Source organism: Ochotona princeps, chromosome 4 (genome assembly GCF_030435755.1).
Source record: "Ochotona princeps isolate mOchPri1 chromosome 4, mOchPri1.hap1, whole genome shotgun sequence".
In the NCBI taxonomy this organism is placed as follows: Eukaryota; Metazoa; Chordata; class Mammalia; order Lagomorpha; family Ochotonidae; genus Ochotona; species Ochotona princeps.
The window spans coordinates 77,834,296-77,861,298 of record NC_080835.1 but is presented as its reverse complement, the minus strand read 5'-3'; the positions used below and the strand labels follow the sequence as shown (position 1 = coordinate 77,861,298).

At 43.2% G+C, this 27,003-nt stretch overlaps 1 protein-coding gene across 2 annotated transcripts in view; it reads right to left on the bottom strand.

Moving 5' to 3' along the window:
• Nucleotides 1–27,003, bottom strand: part of POU2AF1 (POU class 2 homeobox associating factor 1) — a 79,137-nt gene that overhangs the window by 21,247 nt on the left and 30,887 nt on the right. The window contains exon 1 of one of the 2 annotated variants that reach the window (XM_004585045.2): nt 1,170–1,315. The exons of the other annotated variant lie outside the window; for it this stretch is intronic. Within the exon in view, the coding sequence (XP_004585102.1) occupies nt 1,170–1,185 (16 nt within the window). The 5' untranslated portion in view covers nt 1,186–1,315. Of the gene's footprint in view, nt 1–1,169; nt 1,316–27,003 lie in introns of those variants that run through there. 2 annotated transcript variants of the gene reach the window in all.

Here is a 27,003-nt window from a genome sequence, read left to right as displayed (position 1 = left end):
TAGCCTGCTGATATCAAACAATATCGTACTTCTCGGAAATTCTTAAATCACTCCATTAACAAACTCAATCCCACAGAATTCACACGAGAAACAAAGGAACAAGACATTTGTGATAAAGTGACTTGAGGTAGGTTTTCACCAGTGGAAGTTGTATTTGAGGAGTCTAAAGGAATCTCTTTTCACAAAATACTGTCTAATTTACCCTTTTCTGTAAATAGAGATTCTCATACATTAGACTTGCTTGAGGTGAGGTGTATTAGAGTTAATTCAGTTATTTTTTAAGGCAAGCACTGCTTTTAAAAGGAGCAAGGTTTTGTTTTGTTTGTTAGAGATATTTTGGCTTTTGGGTTTTTTGGCAATATTTCTTGCTTAAGGAAATTAAGGTTCAATTCTCACGAGCAGGTGCCTTTATTTAGCTCCTGAAAGGAGCTTTGTAGATAATCTCTGTATGACTTCAACCATTACTAACACAAGTCTCTGTTCAATCCACATTATGGAAAAAAAAGTTCACAATTGTTCCACCCAATTCCAGGGATAGAAATCAAGGTCAAAGATAAGCCCTTCGCCTCTTGTAGTGGGACACACAGGCCTTGTCATAGTAAGAAAGAATGACAAGGGGCAAGACAGGGAGGTGAAGGAGGACCCGTTTCATAAACTCAGCTTTCCACTGCATCCCAAGTCTTCATCAGAAACGAGCAGCACCCTCGGTGGAAAGCTAAGGCAGGTGGCTAGCAAGCTCCACACAGCCCCACAGCAGGCTAAAAGGTGGCTGCTGCCAACACTGAAGCTCCTGTGCAAGCTGCACTACTTTCCCCTCTCGGCCCCAAACCCCCTCTCACACTGGGCTTTGGTCTTGTGAATCATCAGCTGCCCTTTCTTCACCACAGTGATTCATGCACAAAAGCGAGGATGCGATGAGCTGTCCCTCCTTGGAACGTGTGCGTTTTCCCCTCAAACCTGGAAACTCAGCATCACCTCTCACAGTTTGGTTTCTGTATCAGGCTCCATTCTGCCCACTCTGCCCTCTCTGCTCCCCAAAGCCTGGAACTGAACACTGAACCCTCTACAGCACCCGCAGCTCGCCTAGTCTGGGCCACCTTGATATCTCCCCCAGCCCCAGCCCTTGCCTGCGCTAACTTGGCTCTGACAGCCACAACCAAACCACTTACGTTTTTGCCAGAGCATGGCCTGTGACAGGATGTTGCCTTTTCTCTTTGAAGCAGACAGTTTGGCTTCTTTAATGTGAGACCTGGGTGTGCTTTCCTCCAGTGGAGCCACCGTTTGCTCTGAGGCTGTTTCCTGGGCTTTTTAAAGGCCCAAGTTCCCGCTGCGTGGGGCTGCGTCATCACATCCTCCCACCTCAGGCACGGGCGCACTGCGTCCTGCGCAGTGCTGCCTTGCCTGTCCCCCCACTGTGTGCGTCCTCTGAGACCCACCAGCTGCACAGCACTGCACGCACACAGCCAGCCAGCTGGGACCCAACCTAGCACAGAGGCCATGGCCACTTGCACACAGCCACAGGGTGTGAGGTGCTGCGGCTGTGTGTGTCTGTGAGAGAGGGAAGTTGTGACAAGTGCTAATGGTGTGAGTACCAGGCCGAGTCTTGGACCTCTTCATACCAGGGAAGAGCCCCAAGTTCCCTCTGGAAAAAGGATTTTCTATGGTGCCCATGCAGGCTTCCACACCACTGGCATGCTGGCAGGACTCAGCCTGCCTTGGGTGCCTACTCAACAGGAAATGCAATTCCCAAGGGTCACTGATTCTCAACCCAGGAGGAAACACCTGTCATCTCTTCAAGCCTCACTAAACAACCTCCTCATTCTTTTAATATTGCTTTTCTGTTTATTCCATTTTAAAACACAACGGCCCTTCTTGTGGCCCCCAGCCACCACCAAAATGGCAAGGCCTACTCTTGCTTAGATATGGGGGCCAGGGGGTGGGGAGACACCTGTTCTGATAGTCAAGATACCCAAACAGAAAGAAGAAAGGCACCCATGCTCCCTCTGGATTTGGCTCTCAATGCGGATGTGTAGGGTAGTAGGAACAGAGCTTGGCCGGAAGCTCCTCAAAGGAAAAGAAAGGCTGGGACCCTTGGCAGTGATGTTCTGTCTGGGCCCAGGCTGCCCCAGTGTGGCAGCCTTCTGCTGCTTTGCATCTAAAATCCACATATTCAGGCTCTTGTGACTCCATCAGTTTGGAGTTCAGGCCACTTGCATTCCCAAAGCAAGTCAGGGACCTTAGTGCTGTGCCCCCCATGTGCTTGGGAGAAATCTCGTAGACCCCACATTTTATGCTTACAAAAATCTCTACCTCCACAGAGCTGTAGGCATAGGATACCATTGAACCCTAGCCTTCGCCTCCAGCCTTATCTCCTACTACCCTCTTTTTTTCTGGTCCCCAGTGTCGTCTAAGCACCACTGCACGTCTGTTCCCTGCCCTTGACTCTGTTATCCTTTCTTGCTGGGTTCCTCTCCCTATTTCCCCACCTACAAATCACTTCTCCATTTATCAAGCTCCAATTCACAAAGGATGTTTTTGGATGACAAAAAGATTCTGACCCTTCTGAAATCTCCTAGCCCAAAAAATATCCCCCCTCTTTTCTTGGCTCTTGGAACACTTTGCTCATCACATAACAGGTATGTCTATGGGTTTCCTCTGACACCTTGGTGCCTCACCCAGGACCACCTACACAAGCTTGGACCTTCTCTCCCTCCCGTCCCAGTAAAAGTAAATGTAGTGAAGTTATAAAGGGATTGCTGGTTTGTGGGCACATCTTAAAGTGAGATCATATTTCCATAAACAAGTCACTCACAAGACAGAGAAGGCTGCTTCCTAGCTGAGTGATGATGAACTTTTGCAGAGGCTGTAGCATCTTGCACTGGCCTGAACACAGCAGGTCACAAGCCTGACGTCTCCCCAAGATGCCTCCACTGAAATGATGGTACATCCAGCGGTCCTGGCTCAGTTCTAAATCATGTGAGTTCCCATCACAGCTCTTTCACTCATTGGTCATATCCCCTTAAACAAGTCATATGACGGTTCTTGTCTCTGTTTCCATGTTTACATGGCAGGTGTCTGAATACCTCACAGTTTCTTAAGGGGATATATGACCTTGCTCATCCAGACATATATCACGCTGTATGTTAGTTATCTGTCTCATTTGCTTTAATTCCAGGAATTAAGATATTTATTAGTTATTTCTGTTTCTTCTCAAAGGCATAATGATTTCCATGAATTAATAATGACTTTCCATGCACCAGGCTGCATATAAATATACTACCTAATCTGGTCTGCACAGAATACATTCGTGAAGATATTTCTATTTTGTTATTCAGAGAAACAAATGCTTACGTGATTTAACTTGCCCAATAACACAAGGCTATTTATTGATAAGCTGGGTGTCAGATTCAGTTCATCCAATAAGACTTAGATATCTAATTAATAACCTGAAAGTACCAGTACCAGGCTGTTTTGATAACTACCACCCTATATGTCTGAAGATCTGAGATTGTGATCCCTGCTGCTAGGTTCTTACCCTTCAGGATGGTTCTGGCTGTTTGTAGTTTCCTGTGTTTCCAGATGAACCTTTGTATCATTTTTTCCAGCTCTGTGAAGAATGTTCTTGGTAGTTTGATTGGAATTGCGTTGAATGTATATATTGCTTTTGGTAATGTGGACATTTTGATGATGTACTCTGCCCATCCAGGAACATGGTATGTTTCTCCACTTTTTGAAGTCTTCTATTTCCTGTCTTAATGTTTTGTAGTTTTCCTCATAGATGTCTTCTACATCCTTTGTTGGGTTTATTCCCAGGTATTTCAATTTCTGCTCTGTTATTTTGAACGCTACCGTGCTGGTTCGTTCTTCTTCAGCATTGGGGTTGTTTGCATACACTATGGCTGTTGATTATGATGTCAAATCTAGGGATATTACATGTGAATCTTACCTTACGTCATTTCATACTTACCTGTACCTTTTGTAATAAGAACTTTTGATGTAATTCATTAATTAACTATCCATAAGTGACATTGTTTATAATTACCTGAGATGGTCAATGTCCCTTTTATCACTGTTATTGGTATTGCCCATAAATAACGAAGATCTGGTCCTCTTTCTGCCTTCAGTAGGGCCCTGGGATACAAGAATGAACCCACAATGAAATGACTGACAGTCTCCTAAATGGTTGGGAGACACTCCAGGGGCAGCATGATGGACTTGGGAAAATTCACAAAAGACACCCACTGTGAGACTGGAGGGGAGAATGAGGGTAGGGCGGGGGACGACTTGTGGGAGAGGAAAGGGAGACCCTAGCACCAACTAAACTATATCCATAAAACAAAAAAAAATTTTATAGAAAAGTAATAATAACCTGAAAGATACTCATTGACTTGAAATCAGAGAAAACCAAATGCCTACCTCACTGGCTGTACCACAGAATCATTGTGATAAGGCTCAGAGCAATCAATAGAAGTTTACATTTCCTGGAATAAACCCCTGTCCTCTTGAAAGAGCGAAGGAAAAGAAGAAGCCTGGAAGTACTCTGACAAATCAGTTCTTGACACAGCCGATGAAATTTAAGACAAGAGAAAATTATAGAGGTTTATTGGAAAAAGAGTGTATTCACAACTAACCAATATGAATCAAATTGACAAACAAACATATAATAAACAAGTATTTTTTAAATGTTGAAGAAAAAGAGCACTGGGTTTGTAATTTTAAATCCAGAGAAACTGACATTTCTTAAAGGAGAAAAATGCAAGTTAAATATCCTTAATTCAAAATGCTTAGAAAGAGAAGTGTGGATTTCAAGTTGCATAACATGTGCAATACACATCATGAAATGCCATGGGGATGGAACCTAAGTCTAAATACTAAGTTAATTTGTGTTTCACAGACATCTCATACACATAGCTGGAAGGTAATTTTATATAATAGCATAACTTTATTTTGACTATAAGGTCAGGTGTGGAACTATCCACTTGTGGCATCATGTTGGTGCTCAGAAGTTTTGCATTTGTGAGGATTCTGAATTTTGGATTTTCAGATTCAGGATTCTCAACCTACATATCTATCGGTAAACTGAAGAACTCAATGAGGAAAATAAACGTAAGTACACATATGAGATAAGGTAAACCACCATTTCTGTTCTTGCTGTAAAAACAGAAACAAAATATTTCATTTTTAAGCAACTAGACAAAGCTGGATCTTTCCATAGAAACCAAGGAGTTTTTTTAAAAAGAAAACAATGAATGGGAAGCAGAAATATGATAATGGAGTAAGTCCTAACAGTATAGTATCTATAATTATTATAATTAGTATTACAATCTAATATATAATATTATTATAACCTATAATTATTATAAAAAGATTAAACTCAGCAATGAAAAGACAGAGAATCCTGAAGTAAATTTAAAAATTTAAAAAGGTCCAAGAGTATGTCATCATACTCTTAAATTAAAAGAACGTAACAAGTTTGCAAGTAAAATATTGACGCAATTTTGATCATAGATTTTAAATATCAACTTTGATATTTTAAGAAGTTGATATTAAAAAAAAAAACTGGAGGCCAGGGGCTAACATTGTGGCATAGCACATAAAGCTGCCAGCATTTCACACAGGTGTCAGTGTGAGTCCCAGTTGTCCCACTTCCAACACAGCTATGTGGTAACATGCCTGGGAAAGTAGCAGAAGATGGCTTACATCATTGGAACCCCTTCAGCCATGCAGGAGACCTGGAGGAAGCTCCTAGCTCCTAACTCCTGGTTTCCATCCAGTCCTAGCCACTGCGACCATCTGGGGAGTCAATGAACAGATGGAAGATCTCTTTCTTTGTGGCTCTCCTTTTCTCATCCTCTCTCTATAACTCTATCTTTCAAATAAATAAACCTTTTTAAAAAAACCAACTTGTGAGCATAAGTTTAAAAATGTTAGTTTAGGGCCCAGTGCGGTGGCCTAGCGGCTAAAGTCCTCACCTTGAACATGCCAGGATCCCATATGGGCACCAGTTCTAGTCCCGGCAACTCCAATTCCATCCAGCTCCCTGCTTTGTGGCCTGGGAAAGCACTCGAGGACGGCCCAAAGCCTTGGGACCCTGCACCCGCGTGGGAGACCTGCAGGAAGTTCCTGGCTCCTGGTTCTGGATCAGCACAGCACTGGCCATTGTGCTCACTTGGGGAGTGAATCATTGGATGGAAGATCTTCCTCTCTGTCTCTCCTCTTCTCTATATGTCTGACTTTGTAATAAAAATAAATAAATCTTTTTTAAAATGTTAGTTTATTGAATTTGGTAATATATTAAGAAATAACAGTAATATATTAAGAAATAATAATAAATGTAACATTTATCTCAGTAACACAAAAATATCTCATTCTTAGAAAACCTGTTAATATAATTCGTCACCCTGATAAATTATAGGAAAAAAATTTTGAAACTACCCCAATTTCTAAACATTTGATAAAATCCAACATCTGTTTATAATAAGAAAAAATAACTTTCAGAAAATCCAGATTAGAAGGAAGCTCTCTTAATAATGTTCATATATCAAAAATCTGCGGATATTTAAAAGAGATTATACACAAATTCCTTTTAAAGAACAAATTGTCCTTTTGTTTTAATTTGAAAGCATTTTTACCCATAGTTCTCAGAAACACATATTGAACAAAAAAGAATGAAGCATGAATTATACCTTGAATTGTGCCAAAGAGTATTCTAGCCTTTAGGGATTCAGCAACTAACAAAGAAGAATTTGTTAATGGCATCTAACCAGGTATTTGGTGTCAGGTAGATAAAATATCCTTATGACCCTTCAATAAATGATTTGTCGTCAGTATTATATGGATAAATGAAGGCATGAAAAATGGATGGTCTACAGCTTCAACAATATTAAGATTGTCTGTGACCCAGAAATTCAGGACAGTTTATAAAACCAGATCAATAGAAAAAGATTTCTTGACCTTAAAGGTGGGAATAGAGGGCTGGGCCAGAGGATTCTAAGGGCGGGAGGGAAGTACATGAATCCTGTGTGCATATATACATTTTCCTTAGGAAATAGTCCACAGGGTCCATAAATGTTCCAAAGTTAACCATTGCTTATTTTAGACAAATGCTATGGTATCAAAGTTTTGGATATAAGAAAGAGGCATTGCTTAAATCTAGACAGAATACAATGGCTATAAGATAAAAATGGGTAATCCACAGGGAAGATATCAAATTCCACTGTTGCCTACAGGTAATCTCTCATGCTTCCTCCATATATTGGATCAGCCAAGCTCACTTCTCATTTCTCCAGCAAATGCCTATCGTTTCATTCTTCTGCTTCGTTTCCTTCTGGAAGAAGCAGTAGAATAAAGAGATCACTTAACATAGAGTCGGCCTGGTTTGGAACCTGGCTGCATGTTAACAGTAGGGCCTTGGATAGGCTGTTTAAAGTCTCCTATTTTTCCTGTCCTCCTCTCTGAAATAACAGCACTTTTTGCAACGACTAAATGCAATAGCAAGGTGGGTGCTATGGTGCACCAGGTTAAGCTGCAGCTTGGGATGCCCATATACCATATAGGAATAAGTGATTTATGTCCTAGCTACCCCACTTCCTATCCAACTTCCAACAGATGCAGGTCCAAGAACTTAAGATCAAGTTATTGGTTTCTAGCTTATGCCTTGCCCAACTCTTGCTGTGGTAGTCAACTGGGGAGTTAAACAGAGGATGGAATATCTCTGATTCTCCCTTTATTTCACACTCTGCCTTTCACATAAGTAAATAAATCTTTTTCAAACACAATAATAATAAAAAAACCACCTTGTCATCATGGAGTTCAATCCACACTAGACTGTTTTCCCTGCAGCTATGATGTATCATTACTCACAATCTGTCCTTTAAAAAAATGTTAATGTAATAACCTAAGTGCAGAATCTCCTACATGCAGTAATCTTATTGTTTCATCCAGATCAAAAGACTTTGTAATTTCCTTTCATAATTTTGTTTGATAGTCATGCATACTATGAGTTCTTTCAAGCTTTACTGAAGGTTACTTTTCCAAAAGGTAAGATGCAGCAAGATTCAAACTGCATCGCTTCTTTTCAAATTCCCAGCCACCATCTGTAAATATGGCTGACAGCTGCATGGCAGGTCCTTATCAAGGGATGGCCTAAATGGTTGGGATTTTCCACTTTATTGCACCTTAAATAATTAGATATTACAGCTCTGCACTATAAGGAATTCACATTCACCTAATTAAATAGAGACTGGGACAGTATAAGTGATCTGGATGTGTGCCGATACTCAGAAGTTGGATTTTATTATATGTAACAACCTGTCCTCCATGGCAGCCTGGAGGGTGCCCAGTTCTCCTTATGGCCATTCTTGAATGCTCTCTGGTACCAAACATATGGCCTCTAGTCACACTGACAACCTCCCATCAACCAGGCAGCTGGTAAGTGCCAATGCCTCATTTTGCATATGGGAAAATCAAGGACCAGGTGGCTTTGTTATAGATAACTTAAGACTTCCATAAACATCCTTCTTGGAAATTAGTCAAGAAAACCTGGAGGTATTTATCTTTAAGGTTCTTTACTACCATGGAGATTTGGAAAACATCTCTTACAGAAACAAAACAGCCAGGCTAATCCTGCCTACCACATGATCCTTCCATGGCAGAGGTACCACCTCTGAGGTACCATCACTGAGCAATAGGCTCTAATCAGCAGTTTTTGTCTCTGTCACCAACAGCACCTTCACCCACTCTACCTATGACAACTCTGCAACTCTTACTGGACCCAATCCTATGCTTGGATGCTACAAATTAAGGATACCAAGGTGAGGTAGACACATTGCTTTGCTTAAGCAAATTATTGCTGGTGTCAAGCACTTTTTTTTTTACAATGAAAGTCCCAAAACATTCCTAGAGAATGTCTCCCACTTAAATTGACTAGGATACCAGGATACTCATTATAAACAGATAGTCACTGGACCATGCCCCCAAAGAACCTAACTCGGGAGATCTGAAGTGGCCCATTATTGTGTTTGCCAGGTTTGTACTTTGTTTTGCTCTGTTTTAAATAACTATTTCAGGTGAAACTGCCTTGGAATATGGGAGGCACTAACCAGACAACCCAAAGGTAATGCTTTCTAACAGTCCTTTTTCATCATCTTTTTAAAAAAGATTTATTTATTTTCATTAGAAAGGCATATTTATAGAAACAAGCAGAAAGAGAGAAAGAGAGAGAGAGAGAGATCTTACAACTGCTGCTTCACTCCCCAAATAGCCAGAGCTGAGCTGATCTGAAAACAGGAGCCAGGAGCTTCTTCCAGATCCTCCACATGTGTGCAGGATCCCAAGGCCTTGGGCCACCCTCCACTGCTTTCCCAAGCCACAAGCAGGGAACTGGATGGAAAGCAGAACAGCTGGAACCAAAACTGGCCTATATGGGATGCCCACACTTGGAGGTAGATTAGACAGTTTAGCCACTATGCTGGTCACATACGATTATCTTTTCTATATCCTTTCAAGTTTCTGCAATGGAATGCCCCTGGAAAGGTCTAGAAACAAGCAGCTTAAATGTAGCACAGAGGATCCTCTATCTGGTTGAGCACACACCAAACATTTCCCACACACACATGGGAGCTTGGCGCTAGGAACATTCTGTACCCAGAAACAACTTCATTCTTGTAGTTCTCCTAACAGTGACCCAGTGACCCTTCTTCCTGGTACCCATACTCAGACCACAGCTTCACAGCTTCTTGCTTCTCTCTATAGCACCAAAAGGCCCCAAATAACTGGAGACCCTGCCCATCCCCACCCCCCTAAAACACACACAGGCAGACATTGGGGATGCTACTGGCCTAAGCAGCTACTGATCCATGCCCTGTTCCTCTTGAGTTGAGTACTCAAAGGAATAAATGAAGAGAGTTTATCTGAGGCAATGCTTGTCAATCATTCCTCCTCCTGTACCACAACAAAGGAACCCTCTGCCGTTCCTCCTGAAACAACAAGCCTTCCAGTGACTCACCAGGTGTATCTTACGATTTGTGTACAAACACTGGAAATAGGAATTACAAGAAAGCCAAAAGTATATTTCCTTGTGAATCAAAGGTAGAGTTTACTACTAAAAGGAAAAGGTTGCAACATGTGAAGACATGTCTCTTTGCAAGTGTGCCAAGCTCCTGGGCAACTCTGGGTCATAGGTAAGGCTGTAGGGCTGGCAACGACATTCTTTTTTTAAACTATGTTTCTTTCATTTTGTGGGAAAGCAACCAGAGTTGAGGGATGAATGCATGAAGAGAGGGAGAAGACAAAAAGGAAATAGAAATTAAGTGGAGAAACAAAGAAATAAGGAAAAGGAGGAGAGAGAGCCCCAAAGTTGAGACATCTCAAAAATTTCAAAAGGATATTAAAAAATTCTGCCTCTTGAAGCAGAACAGTTGCTTCGATTAAGCAGGAATGCTGCATGAGCCATTTGCTTTCCACAGTAAGTAACCCAAGAGAGAGAGACAAGGGAACCAAATAAGTTAGGCTTGGCCTCTGTGATCTCAAAGACAAAGACAGACATGGACATTCAATCAATACCTGAGGGCCCATGAGTCCAAGCTCAGGCAATTGCTTACAAACTGAGTGTACAAGACCATAGGGGAAGGACTCTATAAATGACATCCATTGTTGTTGTTACTGTTATTTTTATTAGTAATGAATATAAAAGCCTTTGACTTGAGCCTAGTTTTTCTGCCACTATCAATGGGAGAGTTTTTAAAAAGAGGAAAACTGTGACAGACACATAAATGTAAATTGCCATGAGTATTTCTTTCTTAAAACACACACACACAAAAAAAAAACCTCCCTCCCAGGCCAGCATGATGGCTACATAGCATTGTGAATTACTTCTCTGCCTGTTATGTCAGTATTCTATATGGTTATTGGATCATATCCCAGGTGCTCCACTTCTGATCCAGCTTCCTGGCTATGATCTGGGAAAGCAGCAGAGGATGGCTCAAGTCATTGGGCTCCTGCACCCATGTGAGATTGGCTCAGCTTCAGCTGTTTCAGACACCTGGGGAAATTAACTAGCAGATGGAAGGTCTCTATCTCTCTCTCTTTCTCTCTCTCTCTCTCAAAATTCCATCTTACAAATAAAAATGTTAAATAAAAACTCCCTTAATTTGTGTATCCCACAAGTAGACACAACCATGCAATTAAAAAAGGGAAGGGAAGGGAATGAAGATAAAATGACTCTAGGAGTTCCACCTGTGCCTCTCAGCTCACAAAGTCAAAGACAGCTAAAAGTTCTGGAGAAACATTTATGTATTAGGAAATGTTACAAACCATTTATCCATGTTAAACCACTTAATCCTCATAACAAGTTGTGAAGTATTAAGAAAACAGAAGTTAAAGTGTGCTTAAATAGTAAGAGAAAGGAAAAAAATACAGCCCAACTGATCAAACTCTTTGGGTTCTAGTCACATTACACCACCTCCCTATAACAGTTGAGACACAGCCCATCTTTAATTCATTCATTCATCCATTCACTCAGCAAATTGGAGATGCTTCTAAAAGTCCATAGAAAATGGAATTAAAAGGCAGCTATTTTGGAGCAAAAATTTGTGAAATCCACATGCATTTTCACAACATACATTTTTCTGGGAGCTTTATGAATTTCCCTAAATTTACTGAATATCATCCAGTCTACATTTGACAGTGAGGATGTAGCAGTGAATAATGCTTTAAGAATCTGACTTCAGAGAGCTTCCATTCTAGGGCAAGTGGGGAGGATGGAGAGGACATACTAGCACAAATATCTTCCCACCAGAGCAAGGAAGTAATAAATCAGAAATCATCCCTCAAGATAAACATCTCAAGCACATTCATAAAAAACATAGTAAAAACTCAACTGGGTGATACAAATAAAAATCATCAGAGGCATTCAGCCCAGACAGTCTACATTCAATGAACTCAATGAACATCAGTTGAGTGCCAGCCATTGCCCTTACCATGGCAAAACAGAAACTGAGCTCAGGGAGTCACACATTCAATCATATGGCAGGAGGTAGGAACCGAGGCCTTGTTGAGCTTTCTGTTCTACACAGATGCCTCTGGAGGGTGCAATGAGAACTGCAGAGCACAGAAGCAAGTAGTCTCATGAAGCTCTATACATACTGGGTTTTTCTCTAATGGCTTCGGAGGCTACTTGGAAAGCCCAGAAAGTAGCTCAGTCCATTTACCTCCATGAAGCAATGTGACTGTTTGGCACTACTGAGATGGACCCAATGATGACAGGCACAGACTGCAAAACAAGGATCCAAGCTGACTGTTATCTAGTCCAAGACTTACCTCAGCTAGAAATTTAACTGCTCAAGTTACAAAATGATGCAAAGCCCTATGCTGCAGACAATGTGACAGATAACCTCTTCTGACATAAGTGTGACTTCCTTCAGGAAGCAACTTGGGTTTCTTTTGCATCCAGAGAATTTGACACAATAACAGAAAAAGAATATGAGTTCAATTGTTTCATTGATTCATTGATTGCTGATCCTTATTAACTGGGGAGAGGGGGGACAATACAGGCATGTAGTCATCAATGCTGCACCTGAAGTTGGAGAACAAGTTCCCCAGCCCATCAGCCATCAAGACACAGGCATCCTATTCAGAATGGTGGCGGATATGCAAATGGCCCCAGTTGCTCTTTAGAGCTTCAAGCTCAAAAACCGAAATCCTATTGTTCTAAATGTTTCTATAGGTTTGGAAAACTGAACCAGGTTTGCCTGAGGAAAATATCACATGAATCCCATGGAAGAGCACAATTTATCAAGTGTCGCATACAAATTCTATCCCTTCGTCTCATCTTTCAGGCACTAGATTCGAGTTCTGCAGCACCTAGAATCTCATAACCCAGGTTTCTTCAGCTTCACCACCCTTCAGACATGTATGGCCTAAGCAGAGCTCTGTCTGAGACCTCTGACATTTACAAAGACAGCAGGCAGCCTGGTCTTTCATTCTGTTCCATTTGGAAAGTACAGACAACATGAATCATTATAGGTTTTCAAGTGAGGAGCAACAATGTCAGAATCACCCTTTTTGAAAGACAGAGTTACAGAGACATAGAGTTTGATTGATTTTCCATCTGCTGGTTCACTTCAGAAATGGCCACAACTGTATCAGACCAAAGCCAGGAGCTTCACCCAGGTCTCCTGCATGGGCCCAGATACTTTAGCCACTTTCTCCTGCTTCTCCCATGCCATTAGTAGATAGCTGTGCTGGAAGTGGAGCAGCCAGGACACAAATCGGCACCCACATGAGATGTTGACTTTGTAGATGGTAGATTAATGTACTATACCACAACCTAGTCCCCAGAGTCACACTTTTTTTAAAAATGGCTTTGGCAACAGAATAGAAATATATTGAAAATAAGAGAAAGGTTTGGCCATGGGGCTGGGGCAAAAGGAGCCCCCTGCAGTGTGGCGGCTGTGGGGAGTGTCCCAGCGAGGCCAAACCCAATGCTGGGGACTCAGGCCAAAGTCACTGCCACCAGGCGGTGACCCAGTCTTAGGTTTTGGGCAGCCAGTGTGCCCATTGGGCGTGAGGCTCTGCCTGCTGGCTGTCTGGTGGTGAGCCCTGGGTTTTTTAGGATATGTAATTGCTGTCTAGTGACATCCATGGAAAAGGCCAGTGTGATGAGTGTGGGTGAGGTATGAATTCTGGGTGATTCCCAGTAATGGGGTCATGGAACTTTCTGGCAAGCATGGGGACTGAGACTTGGTAGTTTAGAGGAGAGAGTCCAAAATATCTATTTGGGACAGACTGATTCACCAGCCCACATGGGAACCCTGAAATGGGCTGTTAGCGTAGAGCATCACTGACTGCCACACACCAGTTCACATAAAAGCTATGGATGGGGGGTCTGTCTGGCAGGGCTGGGTACCAGTACCTGACTGAGTGGTGGAACAGGGGATGAGTCACACTTGGCAGGGTCAAGACACTAGCCAGCATACAAGAGAAGCAGGTCCGGGGATAGATTATGTGGGGGAAGTATGGGCCGAACCCTGTGGAGATACAAGTCCCGCTGGTTAGCTCGCGAGCTGGGGTGGTGATGGGCTGAGCTAAGTGTGACCATGGAACCTGCCATCACTTATGAATAAAGGAACCGACAACAGTCTGAGCAGGTCAAGTCAGCAGCACCCAAATGTGCATCTTAAAATAGGATGTGGGTAGATTTCATCATGCTTGGGACAGCAGGATTGGCAGCAATTCAGAACTCTTGAACTATCAAAACTGCTTAAGCAGGACCCTTGGAGCACGCCTCACAATGGGGACCGGGGATGGGAGGGAGGCTGGGTGGGGCTGTTCCCTTTGTTTCTCCCCTGACCCCAGATTCAGGGGGAAAAATGATATTAGTGTGGAAACAATGGTATTACCCACTTTACTGTAACCCTTGACCCTTTGTACCCGAAGCAACTAAGTAAGATTAATTTTAAAAAATAGCTAATGAAAAAAATCTATATTCTGTCTTTAAAAAAAATAGGATGAGGGATGGGCCAAGCTGCAACTGGAAGAGGGTGGACCAAGCAGGAATGAACTAACCTCAACTCACAAGGAAGAACAGAAATCAGGATGGAGCACAGGTCATGCCAAACTAGGCTCTTAGACCAACTGGTCTGCATGAGCCAAGGATACTAAGCCACAGCATAGAGGGCAAAGGCTAAGACAGGTGAGGGGCTAAGCCAACTGGGTCAGAGCAACCACTGCCACATGTATAATCTAGGGCTGGGAATAGGCCCCATTGGGGAGCTATGAGAGTACACCCTTGCTGGGTTGGGGTTCCCACGGGAGAGTGCGGGGGCTGGAGTGGGGGCTGTGTTCTGGTCTGGATATGACTGCAGTCTCCCTTGGCGCAAGTGTGAACTGGGGCTGGGTACACCTAACCAGGCTAGACGCCAGCACCATCTGGTGCTCTGGAGAACCTGGTTAGATGTAGGACGGACTAGGCTAGGTCTCTGCTCCTACTGAACTGTGCATGGGTGTCTGGGTATGGACGAACCTTGACTGGGCTGAAACATCATCCAATAGTAAGAACCGGAATGGACTGAAGGCCAGCAAGGAAAGGCCATGTTCCTACCAGGATAGGAGGTGGACTAAGTAGGGCTGGCCCATGGACCCATCAGAATGTGCAAGATCTGGCATAGGGAGAGGTTCTGATGGAGGAACTTGGGAAAAACCACTGTCGGGACACAGTCCCTGCAGGTGAGCACAAGAACCACGATAGGGAGCAATGCAGATCAGGCCAGAGAAAGATACTCACTGGCATACATTTGGCATAGGTCAGAGGCAGACCAGACTGAACCAGTTCACATCACCTGCTGGCAAATCCAAACACCAGAACAGAGTGTGGGTCGGGCCAGGTTCAGTTGCAACACAAACCAGTACACATTACTGAATGCCAAGGTGAGATGAGCCATACCAGATGTGGCTGCAGCATCCAAACAGCACACTTGAGAACCAGGGAGGGAGGGAGCAAAGCCAGTAGGGAGAATGTGGGCTCCCCTGCTAGACAGTCACTCCCATTGCAGAGCATGGGTTGGGGTGGGGGCAGACCAGACCAGGCAGGGCTACAACACCTTTGGGTCTCATATGAGTTAGATCAGGGAAAAGCCAGGCTGGGCTGACTGTTCTAACTGATGCAAGCATAAATTAGAGTGGTTGAGGGTTGGTTGGACTTTGCTGCAGCATCAGCTGACAGAGGCTGGGGCTGGGGGCTAAATCTGTCAAGTTGAACTCCAGAACCACCTGGAGAGTGCATAATCCAGGAGTGGGAGTGGCCTAATAGAGAGAGAGTAGGAACCTCTCTCTTGGGTTACCACTCCCACTGGAGAGCATGAAAACCAGGATGGGGCAGGGGTGGCTAGACCAAAAGGCACCCACCAGTATGTGTGTGGTCTGGATAGTAGGGTTGGTTGGGTTAAACTAGGCTTCAATGCCAATTGACATGTATGAGAGCTAACTGGGATATGGGACAGATTGAACAAGTTTGCAGTACATAGTGGCAAGCATGAAAACCAGGGTAGGGGGCAGGCCTGGTGGGGGTTATAGGGAGTCACCCCCAACTAGGCTGCAGCTCCCACTGGTTTGTGTGAGGGCCGAGTATGAAGTGGGCAGGATCGGGCTGGACTGCAACACCCATTGGTTCGCATGGAAGACAGGGCTGGAAACAGAACTGACCCAGCAATTGCAACGACCGGCATGTGCATAAGCTGATTGGGGTGACGGACGGTGCAGACCCTGTACTGGCAAGTACACACAAGATCAGGTCTGGGATTACCTGAGACGAAGTTTCTTTGGAGATTCCTTCCAACTGAACTGCTGATCCCAGAACCCCAACCATGAAGAGACTATGTCAGCCAGTAGATTCTGAATAGATTTCATCATGCTTGGAAGAGCAAGACTGGCAGCAATTCAGGTCTGTTGAACTATCAAAACTGCTTGAGCAGGACCCTCAGAGCATGCCCCACATTGGGGACCTGGGAAGGAGGCTGGGTGGGGCTATTCCGTTTGTTTCTCCCCTGACGCTAGATCCAGGGGGGAAAAATCGATGATATTAGTGTGGAAAAAAAATAAATCTAGTAAATACTGTTGACTAAGCAGAAGGACTGTCGAGCATCTAACATTAAATATATATATATATATACACATATATATACACACATATATTAATGTGGAAACAATGGTATTACCCACTTTCCTGTAGCCCTTGACCCTTTGTGCCTTAATCAGCCATGTAAATATTACCAAAATAAAATAATTTTAAAAATAAAAATAAATAAAAAGAAAATAGGAGAAAGGAATAACATGTTTCTAACAATCCCTCCAGTGAGAGTCAACTAAGGTTGAACCTAGAATGGCAATCCTAGATGAACCCAACTACTTGGTCTCATTGTACCCCATTCTGAAAGTACATTGTCTTTGTAATCCCAGAACCTGTCACATAGTAAGCATTCAGTCACTGCCTGTTGGGTTCATAGAAGTGAGGGAATCTGAAATGAGTCCATAATTTTTAAAATGAAGAAACCAGGATTAGAAGGAAGATATTTTCCTTCCCATTGCTACCTTCCTGGACAAGGACAGAGATTACCTAAAGCCTAGTCCCCTTTATCTCTTTTCCAGCAATTGCCAATTTTCTTCAAGTATCAGAATTAACACTCCCAGAGTTTCTGATTGAACAGGTTTGGATGGGATCAGACTATCTGCATTTCAAACAAGTTCTGAGGTGATTTGGATGCTGCTGGCCCAAGGATCACAATGTGAGAATCATTGTCTTATTCAGTTCTCCCTCTGTAACAACTAGATGTTACATGTTAGATGTTCAGAAAGCATATGGCCTTGTCTGACTCACTCTCACCCCTCACTACTTGATCCTGGGCTTTTGTGACAGCACGCACATTAGCCTATGCCTTAGTAGTTAAGAGCCCAGACTTGGGCCAGGCGCAGTAGCCTAGTGGCTATAGTCCTTGCCATGCATGCACCAGGATCCCATATGGGCACTGGTCCGTGTCTCAGCAGCTCTGCTTCCCATTCAGCTCCCTGCTTGTGGCCTGGGAAAGCAGTCGAGGACATCCCAAAGCCTTGGGACCCTGCACCCATGTGGGAGACCTGGAAGAAGCTCCTGGCTCCTGGCTTTGAATCAGCTCAGTTCCAGATGTTGTGGCCACTCGGAGAGTTAATCAGTGGATGAAAGATTTTCCTCTCTGTATATCTAACTTTCCAATAAAAACAAATAAACCTTTAAAAAGAGAGAGAGAGAGCCCAGACTCATGAACCAAATATATCATTTGGATACATATAAGAATAAAATTTCTGGAAGGATTAAATTATTTCATGTATATTAAAGAGTTCAACTGTGCCTATCAATAGTAAAGATATACAAAGAATAGCTATCATTATTGCAATTCCATGCATGGGCTTGAGACAGAGCCCTAAAAGAAATTCTGTGATAGTGCCAGGACCACAGAAAGGCATGAAAATATGTTACAGAATAATACATCATATAGTCACCTGAAGTCATATGCATACACCCCCCACAACAACTACAAAGTTCAAGGGCCCAGCATGATGCTCAGTGACTAAATCCTTGCCTTGCATGTGCTGGGATCCCATATGGGCACCAGTTCATGTCCCAGCTACTCCAATCCCCATCCAGCTCCCTGCTTGTGACCTGCAAATGCAGTCGAGGATGGTCTAAAGCCTTGGAACCCTGCACCTGTGTGGCAGACCTAGAAGAGGCTCCTGGCTCCTGGCTTTAGGTTGGCTCAGCAGTGACTGTTTGGGGACATGAACCAGTGGACGGAAAGTCTTCCTCTCTGTAAATCTGCCTTTCCAATAAAAATAGATAAATCTTTTAAAAAAAATTGCTGGAATGCTGATCACTGTGGACTGCTGCTGTCTGGATCTCCTCCAAGCCCACTGTTATAACAGAACTCTCCTGCTATTATTCTGAGCCAAAGAGCCTGGTACCAAATTACAGTTTATAAATCTCAGTGATTGCCATAATCTAATCTAAGAAGACATATGTTCCCATATACTACAGACTTTACTGTCATCTCAAACTGGTAAGACTGAGCAGTACAAATAGAAGCACTTGAACATCAGCCCCTCTTCAGTGCCCCCATGCCAACACCCTTGAGCACAGAGCACAGTCCCTGTGGGTACCGGAGCAGTACATGATGAATCCAGAAGGTAGAAGAGTGTGGTCCCCAGCATGCACAGCACCCAGAGAACAATATACAGTCAGTTCTCCATATAGCTAATTCTATTTCCAAGGAGTCAATCCACTGGCAGATGAAAGATCTCTCTCTCTCTCTCACTTTCCCTCCTCCCTGCCTCTCTTTTTCTCTCATGCCTCCCTCTTTCTCTGTAACTCTTTCAAGTAAATACATTTTTACTTTTCTCAGAAAAAAAGTCTCTACTTGAACAGATACTTTTTTCTATACTGTTTTATATTTATTTATTTATTTGAATGAGTTACAAAGACGGAGAGACAGAGAGGGAAAAACCTCCCATTTGCTGGTTCACTCCCCAAATGGCCACAGTGGCCAAGGCTGGGCCAGGCTGAAGCCAGGAACCAGGAGCTTCATCCAGGTCTCTCACATAGATGGCAGGGGCCCAAGCACTTGGGGCATCTTCCACTCTTTTTCCCTGGCCATGAGCAAGGAGTTGATTAGTAAGTAGACTACCTGGCACTTACACCAGTGCCAATTTACTACTTACAAGATTTAACATTGTATATAGGTTATAAGTAATCTAATGATAGCTACAAAATTTCTTTCAAAAACAGAAATGCAGTGACAGAGATCCTCCATCTACTGATTCACTCCCCAGATGCCTGCAACAGGCAAGCCTGAGTCAGTCAACAACCTAGAACTCAATTGGGTGGCAGAGATCCAAGTACCTGGGCAATGACGTGCTGCCTCACCATGTGCATTAGTAGGAAGCTGGGATCAGAGGCAGAGTCAGAACTTAAATACAGGTACTATAATAGGAGAGGGATGCAGGCATTCCAAGCAGCATCTTGGAATCAACCCTTGAATCAGTTACCATACCCTCTTCAACACGTTTTTAAATGCACAGTGTATGAAGTGTTATGTCCAGCAGGCCCTTATCTCTCAGAAGTCATCCCATTGGCCTTTTTTTTTTTTAAGATTTATTCATTTTATTATAGCCAGATATACACAGAGGAGGAGAGACAGAGAGGAAGATCTTCCGTCCGATGATTAACTCCCCAAGTGAGCCACAACAGGCCGGTGCACGCCGATCCGATACCGGGAACCTGGAACCTCTTCCGGGTCTCCCACGTGGGTGCAGTGTCCCAATGCATTGGGCAGTCCTCAACTGCTTTCCCAAGCCACAAGCAGGGAGCTGGATGGGAAGCAGAGCTGCCGAGATTAGAACCGGCGCCCATATGGGATCCGGGGGCTTTCAAGGCGAGGACTTTAGCCACTAGGCCACGCCGCCGGGCCCCCCATTGGCCTTTAATACCTGCAGCTCAGAAAATCTAGCTTTCAGACAATGAGTCCATGTGGTGACACAGGAAGAAGTCTCAAGGGCTTGCATACAACAGAGAATTGTTCCTGGATAAGAGGGCATACTCTTTAACCACCACCAGGAAATAAAGAAGAAGCAGTCAAGGCCAGGTAAGCTGGGGCTTGAGTGTCCATTCTTGAGGTGACAAGGGCTCTGCTGCAGGTGCAATCAGGAGATGTGCCAGGAGAGGCTGGCACAAGGTCCCATGTGGCTTCCTGCCCAGACAAACATGCCTCCACAGCCTCAGTGGACAGTCCCCTCTACAGGACCCTCAGGCAGCACACACACTAGCCCATTGTTCTCCATTCTGCTGGCAGCTCTCAGCCCCTTGCTCCCCAGCCCTGCCCCCAGCGACCCCAGCACAGCCTTGTCTGCTCTGTGTTAAGCCAGTTCTGAGGCTCAACTCCACCACCACTATAGTTGCTGTATAGTCAAAACCTTCCCTACTCAGGAGCACAGCCTTTAAAAGTACCAAATTGAAGTTCTACTTTCTGTTGTTTATTTATTTTAGGTTTTTTGTTTGTTTGTTTGTTTGTTTTAGTTTGTATGATTGTTTGTTTGCTGTGAGGGGTTTTCGAAGCGATCCCGATGGTCATTGCGAGGGAGGGGGGGTCCAGAGGTGGAGCCAGGCTCAGACCAGAGAAAGCTCTCCTCCCTGGTCCCGAAGGGCGTTTATTGTTCTTCTGTTTCTGCAGACCACTCAGGGCTTCTGGTTGTCTTTCCGATGACGTTGGTTTCTGCACGGTAGTGTTTGGACTTCTTCCATCCCCTGTGGAAGCTCCGGTTGGGGGTGGGTGACCTCAGAGTACTCGGCCTCCGAGGGCATCCAATTCCCTGTGGCCTCCTTGGCAGTTGGGATATAGTCCTTGTTGCTCGTATTAATGGTTTGTGGTGAAGGTCTGGGAGTCTTCATGGTTGGGATCCAAGCTTCCTCCTTACCACCTGCTCCACTCTGGAGTGCTCCCCTGCTCCACGCACATGACCTCCTGTTAAGAGGTTGTCAGGATCGCACCCGATTCCCCCCTCATGCATTGGTATAGTAGTTTTAGTGTTGTTTAGTGCCGCTTTGAGTCTGTTATCTATGAATTACCAGATTTGATCTTGATAGGCTATATTGTACTTTTTTCTCACTCTTTTTATGGTCCTGAAAGATTTCCCTGCACTCCCCCCCATTACAGGTTAACATAGCGTATAGTAGAACTTGAAATCTGACAGGAAAGAGCTGGCATGGATTGGCTCATGCCTCGCTGGGTGGGTCACAAAGATTAGTTTTACTCCTCACCATGGTGTTGAGGATTTTCCTGCACACCCCCCCCCAAAAAAAAACAACAACAACAAAAAAAAATGTTCTGCACCTAAAATGTTGACATATATCTTGTTAGAGTTACAAGCCAGTCTGGATTATCCTAAAATCTGCCAAGATCAGCAAAATTTTACTTCAACACAACAACTGGCTAAATACTAAGATGAAATGGACACGAAACAGCTGAATGGTGCCTTATGGCCATTTTAAGGTATAGAGCAGCCGGTCCTGTATATGAACTAAATTGAAATGTCAATGAGCTAATCATAGGCTGTGGCTAGGACTTGTTTTCCTTTTTTTTTTTTTTTTTTTTTTTTTTTAATTTATTTTTTTTTTCTTTTTAATACACTGGTTACTCAAAACCATGTCAACTCCATAACATTGCAAATTGCTGTTGATGTTATATTGGGACTCTTAATTGACTGTGATGATATTCTGCCAGCTCAAACTTCAGACCAGAAAAGGTCTCCCCAAGAAACTGTTCAACCAATCTGGACAATAAGTAGCTGGACTCTATGCTTGGTATATGTTTGCAATGAAAGAATCTTGATTGAATTTGAACTGTAATACTGCATCAAGGTGGAGGAATCCACCGGGGGGAGGGGAGGGGGAGGGAGGGGGGTATACCCAGAGCCTATGAAACTGTCACATAATGCAAAATAATTAACAATAAAAAAAAAAAGTACCAAATTGAAATGTCAATGAGGTGGTCATAGAAGGTGGTTAAGAACTCGCATTTACTTTTAACATATTGGTTACTCATTACTATGTCAATTAATTCCATAATGATGTAAATTTTTGCTGATGGTATGTTGGAGCTTTTAATTGATCGGGATGATACTCTGCTGGCTCTGTCTTCAGACCAGAGAGGGTATACCTAAGAAGCCGTTGAACTTGACTGGACAATAAGATGCTGGACTATGTGTTTGGTATATGCTTGCAATGGGGGAATCTCAACTGAACTTGAGCTGTGGTTATGCAACAAGGTGGAGGAATCCACCATGGTGGGAGGGTTTGGGGAGGGGTGGGGAGAATCCAAGTACCTATGAAACCGTGTCACATAATACAATGTAATTAATGAATAAATAATAATAGTAATAAAAAGTACCAAAAGTGTAGATTATAAAAAGGTCATTCAAATGACAAGACTTTTCAGCTGATTTCTATTATCAGGGACTTTTTTAAATGAATTGTTAAACAGATCCTGAAAATATAAAAGCCAGAAGTCCAACTCCAGTGAGGAGAGTGAATGGAATCTATAGGTTGTCCTGGAGTTTCCCCACTGCTTTGATTTCCCTGGCCTTGAATCCAGGCAGTCACAAATGGCTCCAGAGAAAATGCATGATTGAAGCCGCTTTACCCCAGAGCCATTACCTTTAAACTAGCCCTGAAGATTTTCTACATCCCTGAACACCTTTCCACAGCCCTTCAGTCTGACCCATTAAGCAATACAAGTATCTCCCAGAAACCACCCCCAGAGACATGCCTGTGTTCTCATAGGCCCAGAGCACAACTGACACTGCTGTGGCAGGGCATCCTGATTTCTGGGGTGAACAGCCATAGAGAAGGCTCACCTCACTTCCACATTAGCATGGCCTCAATCCTTTCCACCCTCTCCAGGCTTCTTTCAGGTCAACGCCACAAGCCTTCCAGCCAAATCCACCCACAAGCTTTTAGTCGGCCACAATTCCCACAGGTGCAGCAGAAAAGTGACCACTAATTAAAAATGGGAACATTCACTACTCCTTTATTCCTTGCCAAAAGTCAGTGTGCTGTTCTATTATGTCTGAGGTTCAGTTGACTTACTCTGGACATCGGGACAAGCTGAAACCACAAATGTGAATCCAACCTCAGAGCCCACCGCTCATATCACTCTCCATCTGCAATGTGCTTCCATGTGTGTCGTCTACCCACTGCCTAGTTCTCTTCAAAGCCCTCCAAAGACCTACATCTTCCAAAAAATTATTTCTAAGTCTTCTTTCAGTGTTTATGATTCCATCCCTGCTTAATGATTAATCTTATTCTGCAAGATTATTCAAAAACATTGAAATATTTTTATTTTCATCATCTAATTGTTGATTCCTAGTGGACAAAGACCAAGTCTCCCTGAAATCTATCTCCCACGATACCTGACACTGCATTTTAGATTCGGATTTTTTTTTCACAGAACCAGTGTTCAATTAATAATTACTTAAAGAAAACTTGATGCAATTGGCTAGATCTTGACATGGCAAATACATAACACACTCTTCAAAGATAACTATCCTAGATGTATTTCCGCTAAAGAAACAAAATTAGGGCTGAAAAAGAACATAAGACAAAACACACATTAATCCCCTCACTTCTGGGTTCATTTCGTGCTTTCCCTAAGCAAACATTTGTGGATTTAATCTGTGAAATAGTCGTCTCCTGTCTCCCAATGCAGATGGTTCCTCCTCCAGTCTACTCTCCAAAATATGGCCAAGAGAATAATTTTTCATGCAAATCTGTCATCTTCTTTCACCTTTTTAAATCCCTCAGTGGCTTCTCATTGCCTTTAGGCCTTAATCCAAATCCTTCATCTAACTTCCTAGACCTTCAGGGATCTGGGCTGGCTGCCTTTCTAACTTCCTCATCCCCAACACATTCCCCTGTGCTTTCTAGGATATGGCATGTTTACCTTGTAGTTCTTAAAAACATCCACACAGGCTTGCACTCGCTCGTTCGCTCTCTCGCTCTCTCTCTCTCTCTCTCTCTCTCTTTCTATTCCAAGCCCTCTCATATGCTCGTCTGTCTATAATGTTCTTCCACCCTTACCTTCCTTCTCCTATATCCGTTCATCCAGATGATTTCTGTTCAACCTTCGGTTTTCAGATTAAACCCCATTTACCTGGAAAGGTCTTACTTGAGCTCCAAAAGTAAGACCAAGTCTACTACTAGTACTCATTGACCTCCAATGTTCACTCTTCTTACTTGTCTTCTCACTTTTTTGGCTTTGTTCTATGAATCTGTAGCCACATACAATGTCTCTCATTTATCAATACATCCCCAAACCAAGAACAGTTCAGATAAGCCAAATTGAAATGCTACTGTAGTTTAGCCAAATGTCTGAGAAATCATTTCTATTGACAATACTTTCAGGCCACAAAACCATTACCCTTCAAACGAGTGCTTTCGATCACTGACATTTTCAGATAGATATACAATTAAAGAGATACTACTACATGGAAGAGATGTAGAAAATTCCACAGCCTATAATTCCATACAACTTAGTGGAATAGATAAAATCATTTATTTTGCTGGCACAGTCTCACCCTCTGTCTCTGGCTGTTTACTGATAGTCAATGGTTTGTGGGGTATGAGAGGAAGGAAGGAAAGTAGTCATGACCACCAATAGCTATCACCAGTTAAAACTACTGCCCAGTATACTGTTTCCATTTAGGTAAGTCAACCTGAAGAAAAGGGTCTATCCCTGCTGATTCTAAGTCCAAGATAGCTTCAATAGGTCAACAGCAACCAGAGATGGATTCATGTCAACAGAGACTGGCTAGCCATTTGTGGAAATTGATTTCAGAGAGCACTCCTGCCATCTATCCACATTATCCCCATTCCTGAAACAACAATGTCCGAGTTGAACTCTTGGTCCCTTTGCTTCAAGTAGTGCTTCTCAACTTTTAGGCTTTTGTGCATCAGAATCTTGTGGAGGACTTAATAATACACAGATTTCCAGGCATGGCATGGTAGCCTAGCAGCTAAAGTCCTTGCCTTGCATGCACCAGGATCCCATATGGGCACCAGTTTTTGTCCCGGCTGCTCTGCTTCCCATCCAGCTATCTGCTCATGGTGGGACAGCTTAAAGGATAGCTCATAGCCTTGGGACCCTACACCCGTGTGGGAGATCCGAAAGAGGTTCCAGGCTCCTGGCTTTGGATTGACACAGCTCCAGCCATAGCAGCCACTTAGGGAGTGAATCAGTGGACGAAAGATTTTCCTCTCTGTCTCTCCTCCTATCCATAAATCTGACTTTCCAATAAAAATAATAAAATAAAATAAATTTAAACACAGATTTCCAGGCACACCATGGGAAGAGCAGCAAATAGGTCTCAAAGCTTGCATTTGGGAAAAGAAATCAGGCAGTGTTGCTCCCTTTGGTTAGAAACTAAAGGGGTAAACATCTGACTGACTTTGCTCTGCTTAGTGGGAGATGTCATTTCTCTTAGTGATAGACATGGAGCATAAAGTCCAGCCATTGCTCCAGGGCTCTGAGTGAAGGCTGTGTAAGAATTCCTTGTGCTTTATTTTTGTAATCCTCTGTAAAGTTAAGATTATTTCACAATAATAAGTTAAACAGTTAGTGGGCATTTGGCCTAGCAGTTAAGCTGCCAATTGCTGTACCAGTATTCCCTATCAGAGTGCCTGGGTTCAAGTGTGCTCCACTTCTGATTCTAGCTTTCTGGGAGGCAGCAAGTGATTGCTCTAGTAGTTGCATCTCTGAATCCCATATGGGAGACCAGGATTGAGTGCTTGGCTCTGAATTTTAGCCTGACCTGCAAGGCTCTCCCTATCCCTATGCCTCCTTAACCCCCATTCTCATCTTTATACCTTTCAAGTGAATGAATAAAGAGCTGTACATGTTGAAAATGTTGAACATATGTCATGTTCAAATTCTTGTTGAAAATGTTCAACTAGAAATAAATATAAGACTTATTCTTTGGATATATATCTTTTCAGGTGTCAGATTTATTACTTGTAGATCATTATGCCCAAACTAAATGTCCACAAAAACTAAGGCATCTCTAGCTTTGTTTTCATGCCTACTAAATTAGAATGTAATCCCTATGAGGGGACTTTCTGTCCATCACTATATCCTCTTCATTAAATCAAAGTAGGTACTCAGAAAGTATGTGTTGAATGAATAAATGATGCCATTTTACATCATTGGGTAAGTCCAACCCTTGCCTTCTTGGAACAGACTATATAAGAAGATATGATTGTATATTTTCACCTGAATATTATTTATATATAAACATGCATATACTCTTGCATATATATAAGCCTAAGAAACCTAATACTTATAAGTGAAATCTAAGAAGACACATTTATATATTTTATAAACACACACAAATCAGAGACTGCAAGACAACAATATTAAATCAATCTGAGGCCAAGTCAATGTCCACAGAAATCGCTGCCCATTTTTCTCCACCACTCCATCCTTAGCACCTGTACTAGGTTTGGCACTGGCCAACACTCAACAAATATTTGTTCAATGGATGAATGGATCAAGCCTCACATACAAGCCAAGGGGACGTGCCTTCCAGATCCCTCCACAGCTAATGTGTAGGAAGAGAGAGATTGCTGCAGAGAAGCCTTCAGCCTTCCCAGCCTGGAGGCAAGTTGGCATGTGCTATTCGTCCTAATGTTCCCAAAGATGGCTTAGATTCTCCCACTCGGCCTTCAATGGCCTTATAGAATCCACCTTGTGCACAAAGGTCTGACTGTGCTTTCAGCCAAAAGCAATGAAAGAGAAACGGCACATCGGAAATGTCTCCACATACTCATTTCCACCTTGCGCTTTGTATGGACTTGGCGAAGAAATTCAACGGAACTGAACATCCCTTTGGAGAGTGGAACTTGAAATGAGAGCCCCCAAGCAAAGATTTCTG